The 17195-nt window shown below is 41.6% G+C and overlaps 1 protein-coding gene across 5 annotated transcripts in view; it reads right to left on the bottom strand.

The window, feature by feature from the left end:
• KALRN (kalirin RhoGEF kinase) overlaps positions 1–17195 on the bottom strand; it is a 95492-nt gene that overhangs the window by 33834 nt on the left and 44463 nt on the right. For all 5 annotated transcript variants that reach the window (XM_021526047.2, XM_021526059.2, XM_077784932.1 and 2 more), the window contains 10 exons: positions 16813–16943; positions 13012–13078; positions 11819–11922; positions 9342–9411; positions 8679–8765; positions 7731–7823; positions 6599–6649; positions 6207–6284; positions 5135–5320; positions 1922–2093 (listed from right to left, as the gene is read on the bottom strand). In XM_021526047.2, coding sequence (XP_021381722.2) covers positions 1922–2093; positions 5135–5320; positions 6207–6284; positions 6599–6649; positions 7731–7823; positions 8679–8765; positions 9342–9411; positions 11819–11922; positions 13012–13078; positions 16813–16943 — 1039 coding nt within the window. The remainder of the gene's footprint in view (positions 1–1921; positions 2094–5134; positions 5321–6206; positions 6285–6598; positions 6650–7730; positions 7824–8678; positions 8766–9341; positions 9412–11818; positions 11923–13011; positions 13079–16812; positions 16944–17195) is intronic.

Genomic DNA, 17195 nt, shown 5'->3' on the forward strand with positions numbered 1-17195 from the left:
TATGACTTTAAGGACAGAAAACATCTGCTTTAATGAAATGCAAAGCTAAAGAACATATTTAAAGATTAGTCAGCCTCAATAAGATTACATTCTAAAAGCCACTTAAAATATTCTGGACTGGACAGGCTCTACTGAATACAGTATCATTTTCTTGGGTCTTATTTATAGTTTTAAGGTAAATCCTTAAGCTTATATTTTAATATAAATCTATTTTTACTTTTGCCTTAGAGATAGTGATGATTATGTTCCTAACCCATCAAATTGTTTGCTGGCCTCATAGAAGATAGGCTGAATAGGGGCCATGAAGATGTCTCAGTAGAAAAAGAGGCTCACAGGGCAGTCCTGTGAAGATAAGATGGAATACTTAAAAAATAAAAAGAACAAGCGAGAAAGATATGGAATGGATAGAAAAACCTTGCATTAGTGCCTGCAGAGCTCTCACAAGGCTTTTAAAAAAACAGTCTGCAGCTAACTGTTAGTGGAACATACTTTTATTCCAGTAATTCCAAAGCAAACTGCACTGTCATAAACCCATCAAGCTTTGGTACCAACTGGTCAAACTGGAGCACTTAGACTCTTCATCTCATTAGTGTATTTAAGGAATCATTTTGCAATGGTTGTATGAGGCCATTTCTATTCCAACTCACAAAAACCCATTTGAAATGTATTTCCCTTCTCAGCTCAGCCATAGATTCTGAACTGTCACAAACAACTTTTGCATGTAACCCCTTCCCAGTTAACTTCTGAAAAGTAAAATTAAGCTGAATTAAAATTTTTAAAACCTTCACATTGAAGAAAAGGGGAACTTTGCTTGGATGTGAACTGAAAGAGCCTCTTCACATTTTGCAACAAAAAAATCCACAAAACCAAATAACAAACTCCCCCCTGAAAAATCACAAAACCTAACATACTGTGCCAAGCCCAAACATCTTGATTCAAGCAAATATGTTTTATTATTGAACATATATTCAGCTATTAAATATAGAACCCTAATATAAGCTCCATAAAATAAGCTGTTTTGAAATGAATAGTGCAAAGCAATCTTGGAGGCATGCAAAGCTACTTTGTTGCTTCCAAACAAACAGAAGAGATAACTATTTTTAGATTTTTCATCTAGTCCTGTTCCCTTCTCTTACCCTCATCCACTCAGGAGCAGGAACAAGCTGAAATTATAAACTGAATTTGATTTCTCTGTATTTTCAAATTACAGACTTCTGTTGGTTGTGTGTGACTGGTTTTTGAGACCTTTTTTTTTTTTTAAACATAGCTTTAATTTGAAATATTATTTCAGACCACCTCAAATCTATTTCTACAGCAAAGCTGATACTTTGGAAAGACCCCTTTTCATGCACAGCTCCCATGGTTGCTAGGACAAACAAGCCCTTTGCCCTTGTTTCCTTGCTCTTTGGTTTTTTTTTTTGTGTGGTTTTTTTTTTTTTTTGTGTGTGGTTTTTTTTTATTTTTTGTTTTTTTTTTAATTGAAAGGTGCTGCAGCCCTACAGAGCTGGGACCTGTAGGGGGGATGCCTGGTGAGACACTCTTCATCCCACCTCACATTCTCAGCTGGTAGCACACAGTGATGTCTAACAGGAGGCTCCTGGGGATAAACCTTGCCCTGAGTAAATGAGAGATGCTGTGTAGACACAGTGGCACAACCTGGCTTCATCATGATCTTGAGATGGCTTCAGAGTTAAAATCTCACTGTACAATGGAAAGCAACAGGTGACAGAGCCCTGCAAACCCCAGTACAAAAGCACCAGCAACAAAAGCACCACCCACGGAGGGACCTGAGGAACACGAGCCCAAGTGACACATGCAGAAGTGGCTCAATAATTTTCTCACAGAGGAAACAAGGACATTAAGATTCTAAATCCCACTTAGCATTCCAGTTTGGGAAAGAGAACAAAGAGCACATACGTACCATTTAGGAAATCTCGTTGTGTGTCTAGGACCTGGTTGATGTCCTGTACCCAAGCTTGCTGAATTTCTGGATTAGCTGCCTGCAAAATGACTCTCTCTGATGTTTCCCGGCTCATTAGAGCAAACTTGCAGGGATCATTGTCCACATTTTCTTCAATGATAAGGTAGTTCATCTGAAACAAGCCAAGGTAAGCATTTTACAGGGAGCACGAGCTAACGTTACACAAGAATCAAAACTGTTGTGAAATGTTCCTGAAAATAATTAAGTGCAATAACGAACTGCTAGATCATAATAAGAAGAATTTGTCTCATCTAGATATACCCAGATAAAACTAAATCTTAAATATGATGCTTAATAAAGCTCTGACAGATGTACCAGACATCCACCCACCTTGTCTTGAATTACAGCTTCTATTTTAAGTAACACAGACCTGACTGGTGTGCTTGAAATTTACTGAAACCCATAAATAGAACAAAAATGTTCCTATTAATATATTAGTAAAGTCTATCATTCCTCCAATTTAAGTAAGTGTTTATATTTCTTGTCCTCTGATAAGGAAGTCTCAATCATTAGCACATTTTAAAAATGGAATGGACTAAGCACAGGGATACCATGAAAAAAAAAAAGAGCAATTCTCCCATCATGCTCCAACAGATCTTATTTCTAGCAGATCAGAGTAATCTGTGTGCAATCACTTCAGTTGACTGTAGTCACAGATACTCTTTCTGGAAATCATATGGATGGGAATTTTGGCTGCTGTCCTGCCCTTGGGAGGCTTCTGTTTTAAGTGTACTCATAACTTTAGCTTTTCCTGAGCTACTTAGGGTAGTAAACAAGAGTAAGATGGCATAGCCTCCCAAAAAACAAGAGAGGGAGTGTCTTCATGTCAAAAGCAGACAGTTCTGAAGACTAAGGCAGTAATGTCCCCTAGAAGAAATCCATCTCTAATTGATCTGACTATCTGTCAAGGTATGGAGATCCACTCCACATCAGAACATTGTCCATTATTCAAACTGCAAGATGGAATTAGCATCTTCCTTTGCTTCTGGGGGTCCCTGTGAAGTTCAGTGACAAGCAGGAACCCCCCTGACATGAGGACATGAAAGGACAGGTGAGCCTGGACAGTGCTCTTGCTCCTGAGCTGAGCTCATTTTCCTCTGGTTGACAGCCAAACCAGTCCTGGTATAACTCCAGGTAAAGGATGTGCAGAGTCCCCAACCTCCTCTTTGTGTCTCAGGGAGATGCATTCATCAAGGCTTCGTCCACTTAGGTATTTTGAGAGCCTGAAAGGTATCCAGCTGAGCAGTATCTGAGAAGGGATGTGCCACTTCTCAACACTAAGGACCTGACTGTGTAAAAAGGGTTCTTCACTAATTCAGGACAAGATGCTGAAGCTTCTGTCAGAGTTTGAGTGTGACAGACTTTGGAGAATGATATCTGGGAGTCCCATCTCGCTGACAGACCAGAACAGGGGCACTTGAAGTCACATGCACTTTTCACTCTGTGGCTGTGACAGAGGGAAGAGATGGGATCTGGTGCTGGCTCAGGTGGAGGCCCCACTGTGAGGTGGGATGCTCAGAGCCCAGGGAGGCAGGGGATGCTCCTGCTCCACTGAGAGCCACAGCTCTGCTCTGGAGAAAACAGACAAATGCAAAAGCAGTGAGAAGCTCAAGCGGGAGCTCGGAGGGAGGGTGTGAGAGCTGCTGGCACACAGACTCCATGCTGAGGTGGGGGAGACACACATGGAGCCACAGGGGATTCCACACTTGCAGTAGACACTCAACAGGAGAATGAGCTGTTTGCCAAGTGGAAGAAAAGGTGCTGGAAAATTATCAGACAAAAATTTTAAACTCGGGCAGTGGGAACAGCATTCCTTTCGTAGGCTGTGTAACTAGAAAAGCAACTCATATCCTTGAGGCAAGATAATTTTATTGACATTATGAGAGATTTATTTTTCTCTCTTTATCTACAATATACAATTCAGGAATTGTTTCCTGCAGATAAAAGCCTCATTGTTATATATACAATAAACTGAAGTAAAAATGATTCATACTATTTCCATCCCCAATTTTAATAATGATTTAAATCAGCAAAAAAGATAAAATCAAAGCTGATCATCTAAATGAAGATGATTGTTTATTTGTACACTTTGAGTTTTCCCTTTATAGCTTGTTATTTGGTTGGAAACTATAAAATAAACTGACTTGAAAAAGGATATAAGCTTTTCAGTAAATGCTGATGTTTCCATCAGCCAAGAAGATGACCTCATTTCAGTAAAGATGCTGTTTGCTGCAGATTTGTTTAATTATATATGTTAATATGCATTATTTCAGCTGATAGTGTTCTCTTCTGTTTCATATTCATGCACCATTTAAAACTTAGAGCAAACACAATGCATTCCCCCATGTCTCTTAACCTGTATCTTTGAAAAGGAAATCAATGCCAGGCTGGTTTCTCAGCTTTGAATGACCCAGAAATTCAAATGAATCGGTGATTTTGCTCTTTCTCTAGGCACAGCCAAGGCTGTTCTACCAGGAGATGTGCAGCACTCATTCACTGTCACTGACCATTTCACAGGTTAACTTTGCATTTGTTAAACAAAAAAAGTATTTCTGTCAGTTACTTCAGTTTTTGCTTTTAGCTCCAGGGCTGTAATCTAGGCGATTACTTAAAACCAAAAATAATTTCTCAAAACTCTCTTTATAGTTTATCTGCCTTTATAATTCCTCACAGCTGTATTTTTAGAACTGTGTGTGGTTTTATTTGTCTCTGAAACATTCTTGCAACATCCAAATTTGTACTAAGAGCCCTCATCCGAATTAGGGAGAGTATTTCCAGAAACACCCTGTTAAAGGCTTAGTATTGACTTATAGTTTGGCCTAAAATGACTGTTTTGGATACTGTACCTTCACTTACCTTTTATGATCAAGCATAACAGCAACTATTGTAAACGTCCTTTGACTACTGCAGGTTTTGTAGCAATATTTGCTAATTCAGAGCTACGAATGATAGGGGATCTGCCCAGGCTGTGTTCCTTGTAAAAATTACCCAATAAATTTAGACACCCAGTGATGTACTTAGAGATGGTCTTAAGCAGCTTCTGATCCACTGAAAGGTAAATGCAAACATTTTCTGCACACTGCTGTTCCCTATGACAAGATGAACCTTACATGGCCATCAAACAGGATATGCTTCTCCCTCTGCATTTCTTACCTTTATGCTCTTCTTGAACATATAGCCTGGGGTTAGAGATCCTTTTCTAAGGAGTTCACTGAAGATTACTATTTGCTCAAAGAGGAACACCCTGCGCTCCTTGGGTCGAGACTGAACCCCGGAATCCTGCTCCGTCACGTAGAAGGTGTCCTGCTGCAGCAGCTTGCCTTGAGCTGTCAGTTTGCCCTGGGAAGCAGAACAAGGCACCAACATTACAAACCCTAACCCCCTGTGATCCCACAAGGTGATATGCTTTATTTCATGCAGCCCAAGTTTTCCAGGCAGCCCTGCATTCATGTGAGACATATCCTATCCCCTCTAAGTTACCAAAGCAGCAATCCCGTAAATCGTGACCTCAGCTGAAGACAAACAACTTAGGTTTTCCTTGCTCTCTCTCATTGCCACTGTGTATATAAAACTAAAAGGAGGAGGTCTCAAGCAGACTGTTTTGTACACTTCATTCCAAATCCTGTTCCCATTATGTGACTGTAGTGCTTCAGCCAAGAGCTCTCCATTATGCCCTAAGCCAGCAGTCACTGACACAACACCTCTGAATGTGCAAAGGCCAGGACCTACCTGTTTGCAGTGCAAAGACAGTAAGAAAAATCTTAATTAATTTTGGAGGCAAGACCTCTCTCCAAAGCCGACACTGGCTTAGTTACAAGCCACAGGCTGTGTACCCTGTAGGGTTGTAACTCCCAAGTTCCCTCCTGGATGTTGCTGAATTTGGTGGAAGCTGTTAATGGGAGCTGTTAATGTGCCAGGTGACCTTACTAATAGGCAGGGTAGGTTGGGTCATCACTTATTTTGCTCTGGCAATAGATATAATAAGTCTCATTAAAACTTGCAGAAGCTTTTACAGACTTCACATTTTGAAGAAACAATATGAATTGTCACAAGTTTAGACTGAGAGGTGTGTCACTCCCCCACGTTTGAAACCTCACCAAAGCATGCAGCTCAGCACTGCAGAAGAACAAGCCCTAGATAATTAGCTTTGGTAGATGGTAGAGACAATCATATAAAGTAATTTTCCTTGCCTAATAATTATTATAAGAAGAATGCAAATGCATACCTCAAAGCCTTGGAGGCGACCCAAGTTCATCATGTCATTGCAACGTTTTGGTACAAGGCACATTAATTCAACTGCTTTCTGTTGAGGAAAAGGGATGTTGCATTATTACAAGAGAACCAGAGGGTTCCTGAAAGCACAGTGTCAAATAATGAAGTTCAATAGCATGATTGCTGTGCTCATGGCAAGGCCCTCATGAATAGATGTCTAAAAGAGGATGGTGCAGGACTAAAATGCAGGACTGTGCCATCATCTTTTAGTTCTGATTTAAGCTAAGAGAAATACCACATTTAAAATATCAGTAGGATCTTCAGCTATTGTCAAAGGAGTACTGGGGTTTTCATTTCTCCACACAGAGTCCCATTAGCCCTATTGTTCAGGGCATGAAAATGTACCTCTATCTCGGAGCACTCCAGACCAGCTTTTTCACTGTACCTCAGGAAGTCCTGGAGAAAGCAGAAAGGTTTGCATTAAGGCACTTCAGAAAAGAGAGAACAAAAGGCGCCAGTTTGAAAAGGAAAAAGCATATTCAGCATGTGATTTTCTGAGAAGATACTTGCTAATATTAATAAACTCATCTTCAGAGATTGCTGAATGTCATAACCACTTTAGAAATATGGAAAAGGGGTGTGGATTGTTGTTGAAAAAATCACAGAACAAAAGGCAAAGCTTGGGTTAGACCTTGGGATGGCTTATTTAGTCCCTGTCTTAAGCCACAAGACCACACACACACACACACACACACACACACACACACATGATTTTTCTTTTCCTTTTGGCATTTTGGGGAACACACTGCTGTGCCTTTGCTAGTGTGCAATTCCCAAACCTGGGCTGATGGCAGCCTGCTGGGGTATAGTTCAAAACAGAGGAGAAACCAGGCTCAGAGCCCTGGTGCTCCTGGAGATTACAGGGTGGGTTCAGACATGCCTGATTTTAGATAATGGCTTCAGACCCCTTGGGATGAATTTTCAAAAGTGCTGAGTGATTGTCATTATGGACAAGTCAGCATAAACCAGAGTGGTCAGACTCCTTGGGAAAAAAATTGTGGCGAGCTCCCCAAATTTTAAGACAACGGAATATTCTGAAAATAAGTTTCTTCAGCTAATTTGAAGACAGCTATTCAGAAATGGAAGCTTAGCATTTACTAGAAGCATGCAATTCATCACCTAAGACAGACTTTAGCAATACACTTGTGTATCTTTGTTCCAATTAAAAAAAAAAAAGAAAGTTTGTTCTGAAACTTCAGAGGAAGAAAAGCCCTATTTGAAGTGTACCCTTCTATAAAAAAATTTCAAAAGAAAGTTAAAAAAAACCTGTTTACTATCCTAAATTACAAACCACTCACACAGATGTGGCCTCCTGCTCTCTGGACACTTTCCATGAGCCTCTGTCACTGCATGCCCAGAGAGCAGACTCCTCTTTCCTCTTAATTTGATGAATTTATTCCTCATTTAAGTGTAACATAACAGTATCTAATGCAACATGCAGACTAGAGTTAAATCCAAACTGTATTTTTTCACTCACCTTGAGAAGAAGCTGGTATTTAGTTATTCTTTGAATGGGTTTAATCAAAAAGTCACTGATGGTCAGCCGTTGGCTTATTTCCTGCTGAACCTCCTAAAAAATGCAGATTAAAAACAATTGCAAACAATCACAGAGTAAGACAGACAACATGATAAAATGTCTCAGCAGAGATTTATTTCCACTGCAAGTTGGTCTGTTCTTAATCTTTTGTTTGCAAGAGGGAATTTCTGAGGATTTAAAAATCTGGCATATCCTATTTAGGCAAGGTCTGGGTAGAAGCCGTGACTGAGCTGGGAGGTGTCGGGAAGCTCAGGATCCTCCTGTCCCAGCTGAGCCAGCAGCCTGCCAGGGCTGGGGGTCACTCGCCCCACTGCAGTGGGGTTTAGCTCACAGGTGAGTCCTGCAGAACAAACCTCCTGCTCTGGGGTCAAAGGAGACATCTTTCCCTTGTTAAACAAGCTTCTTTCACATTACTATCGAAATGTGTCTTGCCCCAAAGACTTCTTGAAACAGACAGAGTTACTGGGGATTTATGAGCAGCACCACCCAGCTTTTACCTCCTCTGTTGTTTGTACACTACTGATTTAAAAGTCTTGTTTTACTTGGAACAGAAATTAGTGCATTTGTGGTACTCTGAGGGCCACACACAGATAGTGTATTTATTAGAAACACTTACTAGAAATAAATAAATATTTATTAGAATTATCAATATTTACGATTAATATTTATTATCAATATTTATTAGAAATTCACAATATGATAATCTGAAAGCAATTAAATAATAACACTTTCTCCATATGGCAGATAATAGCACCATGTGCAGTATCAAAATCTCCAGGAGTTTGCTCTAGGCAAACCCCACAGGTTACAGAACAGTCTCCTTGACCTGGACTCAGAGCTGTAAGCAGTAATAATGTACAACAATAATGTACAAAGAGCTGTGCTTACCTCAAAGTAAGTTTCATACTCAGCTACTATATACTCAGACCGGGGCTTGTTTTGGCAATACACCACATACATGTGCAATCGCCGCTCCTGTGAAGGCAAGAGACACAGCAGCCAGGTGAGATATTGGCTATTCTTCTGGTATTAAAAGGTGGCAAAAAGTTGCTATGATAGTTTCCTTGGTCTTCCTTACTTTTGGTTTAATCAAAGATTCAGTTTGCGAAAGTAGGAAAGAAAACCGGTAACTGGTTCTGTTCTCCACATCTGCACTTTGGCAAGAGGAGCTTTCTGGGATGTGGCCAGTGAGAGATGTTACACCCACACTGACAGGTCTGAAATTTCCTCTAGAGTTATGCTTTGGCTGACATCACATGAACATGTAAATTGTAGCAGTTGGCAAGTACCTGCCATAACTGTATTTTGGCAGATGTCCTTGACCACATCAATTTTGTCCCCCAAGTAAGTTGTCGGCAAGAAGACAATGATTAATGCCTTAGTGCAATCCAGCTGCCCACAGAAAATGTGCAACTATAGGGAAACGTTATGTTTAAATTGAGTTTAGACAGGTAAAAGTATTGAGTGGACACAAACAGGTGTTTTTGAGAAGGAGCCATCACACCCTAAAAGGCAATTGTATGAGATAATAGGAAACAAAATAAAACTTACATGCTTAATAAAAAGCTGTGCTAAACGCTCAGGTTCTTGAAGACATTTTTCCAGTTCAGCCAGGAAAAAGCTAAAAGGAAGGACATGAACACTTCAGAACACTTCTTTAGGTCATCCCAGCAGCAAACTAGTCATCCTTCGTTTGTAACAGTGGCATTTTAACTCCAGTATTCAATAATAAATGAAAAAGTAAGCTTGGCTTCAGTCCTTAATTATGGGATTTCTAAATCATTAGGTGAGAGCTGTGAAATGTGGAGGTCCTGCAAACTGTCTGCTCTTCTTTACTATGACAGTGATTTCAATTTTCAGAAAGTGCTGATCATTATCTAACTGCAAGAGTTGCTTTCCTTCACTGAGAACTCCCAAAGTAAAACCCTTCCATATACCAAAATTCTTGTGAAAACTCAACTTATGGAAACTCCAGCTTTACCAGGAGCTCTCAGTTGCATGAGCAAATCTGGAGTACTGGTCAACATGAAGGAGATTGCTGTATGTTTCCACCTGAATAAATGAATCAACATATTTTGCTGGTGGAGTTATGGTAAGTTCTGATTGTTACTGTTATTAATTCCTTAAAAATTGCAATATCTAATTCATAATAGTCACAGTAATTCATAAACACCATCTCCATCTTGACTTGCAGCTTCAGGGAGGTCATTCATTCTAATTCAAATGCCCTAATCAAGAATATACTGGGATGCCTAAAAGTGAGCTGAAAACTTCAGAAACACTGCTAGATTTTTCTGTCTTGTAGGCAAATCCAGACAATCATTCTGTCCATGATGTTCCTCTTTTTCATTTCAGGATTTCAGTCTCAAATGCCTCCACAGATTTGCAACAGTAGCCAGATTTTGTGAGAGGACATGCTTGCAATGATCTGATCCCAAGAAATCCCAGAACTTCAAAAACGATGCAAATTGGACAGATGTCCCAATTAAAAATCTTCTTTGCTACCATTAGATACAGCTGCTTCCATAACCCAATCCTCTATAAATGCTACATTCATCTGCATTTAAATAGACTTCTTGACCCAGATATACAGAACTAAAAATAGGGAATCTTTCAATTTGTGTTACAGAAAACTCCCATCCTCACACTTAATCAAGGAATGGTACTGGTAAAACCACTCCATTTTCTGGTATCAACTTAACAAAAAGTGAAGCTCTCTCTGATATTTTTTAGTTTATGCTCACAAGGTCATCTGTCAGAACATTAGGACAGGCCCAGACCCTGGGATAAGCACCCATGACAGCAAGGATATTGTGCTTCCTGGGTGAGGGAAATGTCCTGAGCTGAAGGAAGATCCAGCCCAATGCCCATAGTTCAAGTCTGTATGTGCATGCTCAAATTTTAGTTAGTTGGAGCTGCAGAGTATTTCTGAGTAGCAGAATTGAAATGATGACCATATTGTCCATAAGCAAGACATTGTTCACAAAGTTACATGGGAAATGGCCCAGGACTTGTGTTTCCAGCAGCTTTTCAAAATCTACTGTGAGTAAGATTTTCAAGGAATGGAGTTCCTAACTCAGAGCCAAAAGCATCAACATGGCCAAAGCATGCAAGGGCTTTCAGTGAGAAGGACCTTGAAGCAATCTGCATTTTATCATCCTTCTAGCCAAAGACCACTGGTATGGTCAGCCTTTATGATCCAGTCAGCTGCATGTGAAGATGTTGCTGAGACACAGGAAGGAAACCATGACTTTCCAGACTGCTACTGCCCATCAGTAGGATGCATTGAGGCTACAGCTGTGACCTAAGAAACTCAATTATGGCAGCCCTACTAGCTTCTCTGAAGATCCAGTGAATACCCCATAAGCAGCAAGTCTCTGAGAGTGATGCTGGGAATGCTTATGAGCAGTGCCTCAGGAGCTGTGGATGGACCACAGTGGTACCTCCCAGGGAAGCCTCTTGCTGGGGCTCCACAGCAAGGTGACAGAGCCATCAGCAGCCCAGGAATGAGACAGGCAGCCTCCTGTGTGCAGCACCCCATCACACTGATCAGCTCTGCTGGCCTGGTGTTTGAGCCAGCACAAAGCTGTACCTGGGACCACAGACAGCATGACAAACAGCCTCCCATGAAGCCAGGCAGTGCAAAGTTATCACACACCAAAGTTCTTTCTTCAATGGGAAAAATGATTTCAGGTAAGCACGACGCCTTCCATCATGCAGTTGTGCTGTTTCTGGCTGGGTAAACAAAGTCCTATATCAGGATTTAGGGTATTGAGAAACTGTGGCTAAAAGCACATGATCAAGAACACCTCAGGATTCAAGGTAGCCAGGATTTGTGATGTTATTAACTAGCACTTACAAACCAACAGAGACAATCTAGAGAGGAAATGTCCTTTGGAAGTTCAGCCCTGAAAGACCTGATGATATTCAATTAAAAGCAGCTTAGACATACAGACAGCATATAGTGCAATCCTCTATGGACAAGAGGTTAGAAAGGTGTTTAAAGAGGAACTAAACCAAAAACTTACTCTTTGTGCCAGTCATAGATCTGGTGAATATTGCCAAATACAATTTTGTCTTTCCCTTTCATATCTTCAGAAACTCCTTTTTCTTCCATCCTCTTCATGAAGCCCTTTAGGATTAAGGATCACTCATTTAGCAAAGGACTCATTTGAAGGGGGAGCACAATTCTTTTTTTAAGAAGCAAGAGTATAATGCCAGGACTTTTTACATTGAAAATACTTAAAATATCTTTCATACAATTTCAAACTAGAAACCTAAGTAGATACTTTAAATTACCCAGTTTGCTTAAAAGAAAACGTTAAAGAATCTGTTTAGAATATCTGCAATACTTACTCAACACATTATTAGATGTAATTGAAGTGACAAGTGCAGTTGTAAGATAAAAGCTAAAAAAAGTAGTTTGTCAAACTCTTGGCTTCTCTGGTAAGAGGAAGAAATCAGATTCTACTGAGTCTATAGATTGTATAGAGTTCTTCCATTCATCAACATGAGTATCTTGTGGGAGCACAAAGCCAAGCAGTAAGTTTAGAGTCACAAGAACAGGATTTCTCACACCTCCTGAGAGTTTCTTTGTAAGTCTTTGGAGCATGACAGCCCTGTCAGCTTTGCCAGTGGTGCATGCATAACACAAATGTTTTCAAGATTGGAAGCTGTTGAAAACCACTGTTAGATAGACTGATAATTCTCTCTGGACTAGAGAATGCCACTAGTGAATCACATGTCTCCAGTTCTTAATGGGAAAAAAACTGAACCCTGCACTGAGTTAGATGTGACAGGTGATCCCCAGGGATGAGCCAAATCTTTACAAGTTGAAGCTTAAAAAAAAAAGGAAGGTATGTGTTACCATTACCCAATATGATGGGATGAAAAGCATGAAATAAGTGGTAGGATCATAAGTTAACTCTCCACCAATGCCTCCAAATCTGCATTGCAGCAAAAAGAGTATGTCACAAGTAGGGTAGCCAAGAAAAACCTCTGCACACTGGAATTGAACCTAAAATACAACATTTGCTAGATGGAAACAAAAATAGTTTCCAAAGGCATTTCTTCTTGCTTCTGTCAACATGAGAAGGGGACCATGGAAGCAGACTACAAAATAAAGCAGTTTGTTTCTCATGCTGTATTTTTGTTGTCACTTGTCAGCATGGTGCTTTTTAGTGGGAAAACATTTTGCATAGCAGGGTTTGCTTCAGCTCACCTCCACAACAATTCCCAAGTCTTTGACGTAGTCTTTTTCAGTCTGCACCAGCTCATTTAAGACAAACCTAAATTAAAACAGAATGCACAAGTATTTGACCATATTCCTTGATGTTAGCATTTGCTCCTTTACCACATACAACCTCACCATAAAACCCCATCATCATCCAGATCACATAACACAACTCACCCTTCACTCAGAGCTCAGTGGAATGTAACAGACAAAAACATCACATGTCAGGTCAGAGTAGTTTTAAATCTCTTAACCATTCTTTCCTGCTATCCCTCTTCCCCCCCGCATCCCAGGATGGTGCAAGAGCAGCAGCACAAACAGCTGCCTGTACCTTAAACTACCCCTCCCTGATCTCCTCTCCCCTTCCCCTAGATAGCTCCCCAACAACGATGCACACATGTCCTGGCCCACTGGGCAGCAAGCAAGACTGGAGTCCTTGCCCCAGTCCATCTGGCTTTGCCCCAGATTCATCAATTAAGTGTCAATTTGGAAGTTTCAAACACTTGGAAAACAAATCCCCTCTCCTGTCATAGCTAAGAGTTTAATCTTTTGGAGAGGTAATCTATGTGTGGGTGTCAAATGTTTTAACTCTGATTTCAGAGCTAATAACCCCAGGTAGGAGAGTCATCCGATGAAGGCCTGATGCATGCAAACAACAGCAAGCTAAAAAAAGCCCCTCCTTTGTAACTCAAACTGACTAATCACATAGTTCTCTTGAGGATAATTCCAAAAAGTTACAGCTTGCTGCAGACAGTTTGTCTCTCAATTATGCCAATACATAGATTTGGCATATGACAAATAAACTCCATCTGTCCTCAAGTTTGCTACGGCAGTAACATGGCTAACAAGACAGAGGAGTGCTTTCATGTCTGATATTGCCCTGTCCACATCCATAACCAGACTGACCCACTTGGAGGGATAGGACTGAGGGCTAACAGTGCTAAGATAAAGCCTGGAGAGAAAAAAAAAAACAACCAGACTGGCATTGCAAGGAGAGACTTAGTTATGAGAGGCCACTGAGGAAATAAACACTGCTGCTGCTGCGCTTGTAACGCGTCCCTTGCTCAGACAAAGCAGAAGCGATCCTTTGGCCGTGTGGCAGAAAAAAGTCAAACAGCTTCTTGTTGGTTTGAGAGTGAAATCCAGCCCCCTTGGCAGCAGGCAGGGCTGGCAGCAGCCACAGCAGACACTTGTGCTCTCTGGAGCGCTGTGCCAAACTGTGCCCGGGCAGCAAACACGTGAGAGGCAAAAGGCAGGAGGCTGCTCCTTCCCTGAGTGCGCGGCCTGAGCAGGGGTGTGCTGACAGCCCTCGGGCTGCCTGACCCCTGTTCCCTTGGGACAGGCTCCACAGTCCCCTGTTCCCTTGGGACAGGCTCCACAGTCCCCTCTGCCCTTGGGACAGGCTCCTCAGTCCCCTCTGCTCCTGGAACAGGCTCCACAGTCCCCTGTTCCCTTGGGACAGGCTCCACAGTCCCCTCTGCCCAGAGAGGAAGGCCAGGGTGGGACCTTCCAGCTGGCACCACCTCTGTTTGCATTGCTCCCAACAGGCACAGAGAGCTGCGGAGGGAATGAGAGAACCTCTCAAGGCTTCTCAACCTTCCCAAGGATCCACCTGGCCAAGTTCTGCTCTAAAAATGAAGCAGCAGGTACTGGTAGTACATAAAATTGCAGGACATGCAGGCAGGTGTGTGTTTATTAAAAATCAGTGCAGCAACCAGGTTTCTGGTGAACAGACAAACCCTGCCAATTCACACCTCTACTAGAATTCAGGGTCTGCACCTCCAGTGCTTAAATTCAACACCAGGGATCCCTCTGCTCCTGTCTTCCTACCAAACAGGAAAATCAGCCTTGACCATCTCTACTCATTCTCTGAATCCTACCTGATGCAGCACCTTAGAGGTACTCCCAAAATATAAGGTTTCTAAGATGCATGCAGGCAAAAATTCAACTTCACTCATCTCCTGCTCTGATAACAGAGAGCAAGGGCAGGGAGTTGCTTGCAAAGTGCCCTGGTCACCAGCAGGTATTGACTACTCAGCTGTATTTAAATTGCCATGAACAGGATTTCTGATTGAGTCTGAATAGCTGGATATCTTGGAAACTCTGTATTAGACCTATACTGAACAATGACACTCAATAAGATGATTGTCTTTCTGCTCACAGAAATGCAGCAATCAAGCCTGATGGAAGAAGGAGTTTCCTCACACCAGGGCTAACTGCTGGCATGGATGTCCTGCCAGAAACAGAGGACATTTCTGCCCTTGCCTGTGCAAGGGTTCAGCTGCTGTTTTGTGGGGATTGGAGGGTCACAGCTCGAGCTGGGAGATCAGCTGCCTCACATGACTATGGAATTAAACCCAGCAAGCTGCAGGGACACAGAACACAGACAGAAAGGAGCTGGAGGGGAGACAGATGTCTTGTGCTGAAAGCCACTAGCAGGTGCTCCTAAACATCCTGGCGTTTAGGAATTCTGGCAGCTACTAATTGCACGTAATAGGCTGCCAGTACCCTGCCAAAAGCATTCCTGTAGCTGAGCTTACAGTGGCAGAGGTCTCTGCACTCAAACTGCAACCTGCAGTTAGCTGCCAGCCCCTAATTAATGAATTGCTACCAGAGGAACTCCAGATCCTGCAGTACTGAGGAGCTGCTAGGAGACAGTCATGGGCAGAGAGGTTCCCTGCAGGAAGGCTGACAGCTGCCTTGTAGAAAACTTCTGCCATTCAGAAACATATCCAGGACTGTCATGTCCTTGTCTGCTGCTGGCAGTTGCTCCAGTCCCTCACTGTGTTCCTTCTCTGGCTTCCTGCAACAAACTGCAGGAGCAAATGATGGCTTTCACAGACACTTTCCTCCTACTTCATCTTCTACGCTTAACCACCTTCTTGTTCGTCCCTGACTTGGCAGTTTTCCCTGACTTGGCAGTTTTCCCGAATGGGGTGCTGTTCTTCCACCTCTCACCTTACCACACACTCCCATGAGAGCTGCATGGAACGTTACTTTTCCCTTCAATCTACCATTTGATTAGATCATTGCAGTTACTGTTGTTAGTATAAGAAGTGAGACAAAGTAAACAGCCACCTCAGCTTTCTTTCATATAATTCTTGATCCTGTTGCTCCAATTCTCTGTGTTCTTCAGCTGAACACACATTTAACAAATGCTTTAATCGTTATAAGCTTTGAAGGAATAAGCATTATTTTTGTTAAATTTAAGGGAGTGTACAGTTAATTTCAAAAAACAACTTTCATGAGCTGTCACCACTTCTTTTTTCTCCCATTACGATGAACATGTGGGTTTCCCAAATGGAACTTTCTTTTCAGTGGCATGTTTCCACCACAGATGCATCCGAATCCCATCCCTTTCTTTGCAAATAACAAGGGAAAAAAATATCTTTTTCAAAAATCCTAGAGGGATTCTCTGTTCTTTTTCTCAAAGGTAGCTAATAAGGTCAACCCCATATCCTGCCTCTGTGAGCTCTATTTCACTTCTGGCAATGCAGTAATTACCAATGCAAACATCCCAGTAATATCTGTTGAGCTCTTCAGAGACTTTTACAGCAACAGAGATTTGCTATCTGATGTAAAAGCTGTACATTTTAGAGTGATGATGAATTTCCTGTATGTGGAAGTGCTTTTATGAAGAGCTTTTACAGCTTAAGGAAAACGAGAAGCAAGCAGAACATGGTTTTACTTTCAGTTCCATGCCTACTCACTGACTACAAAGTATCCTGGAGTGCTGCTGTGTGTCCTCCTGGGGTACATATTTTGGAAAGAACCAGTAACACAACTTACATCCTGCCTCTCATTGCTTTGGCTTTTTGTTCCTCTTCGAGGTTTCGTGGGGGAGTTGAAGGCGTCATTCCTTCATTTAAGCAGCCAGTGGCATCTTTTAAGCCTCCTCGGTAAGATCCTCCTTCAAGGGTCTAAAAAAACCCCAAAGAACAATAGAATAAACATTTTCCTTGAACTTCAGCAGTAGTATTCAAGCCAGTTCTGCAACCAACACTACAAAGAAATACACTCCTGCAGGACTTTGTAAAATACAGCCAAACTAGTTTTAGGTTGATGTAGGACCCCACAAAAAAAGCCTTGAAGTGGAGTTGTCATCCTCTTGTTAGAAGGTAGAAAAAGTTGTTTCAGTAGATCTGAGAAAAAAACCTCTTCCAAATTATTTC

The sequence above is a fragment of the Lonchura striata genome, chromosome 8 (assembly GCF_046129695.1).
Source record: "Lonchura striata isolate bLonStr1 chromosome 8, bLonStr1.mat, whole genome shotgun sequence".
NCBI classification, from domain to species: Eukaryota; Metazoa; Chordata; class Aves; order Passeriformes; family Estrildidae; genus Lonchura; species Lonchura striata.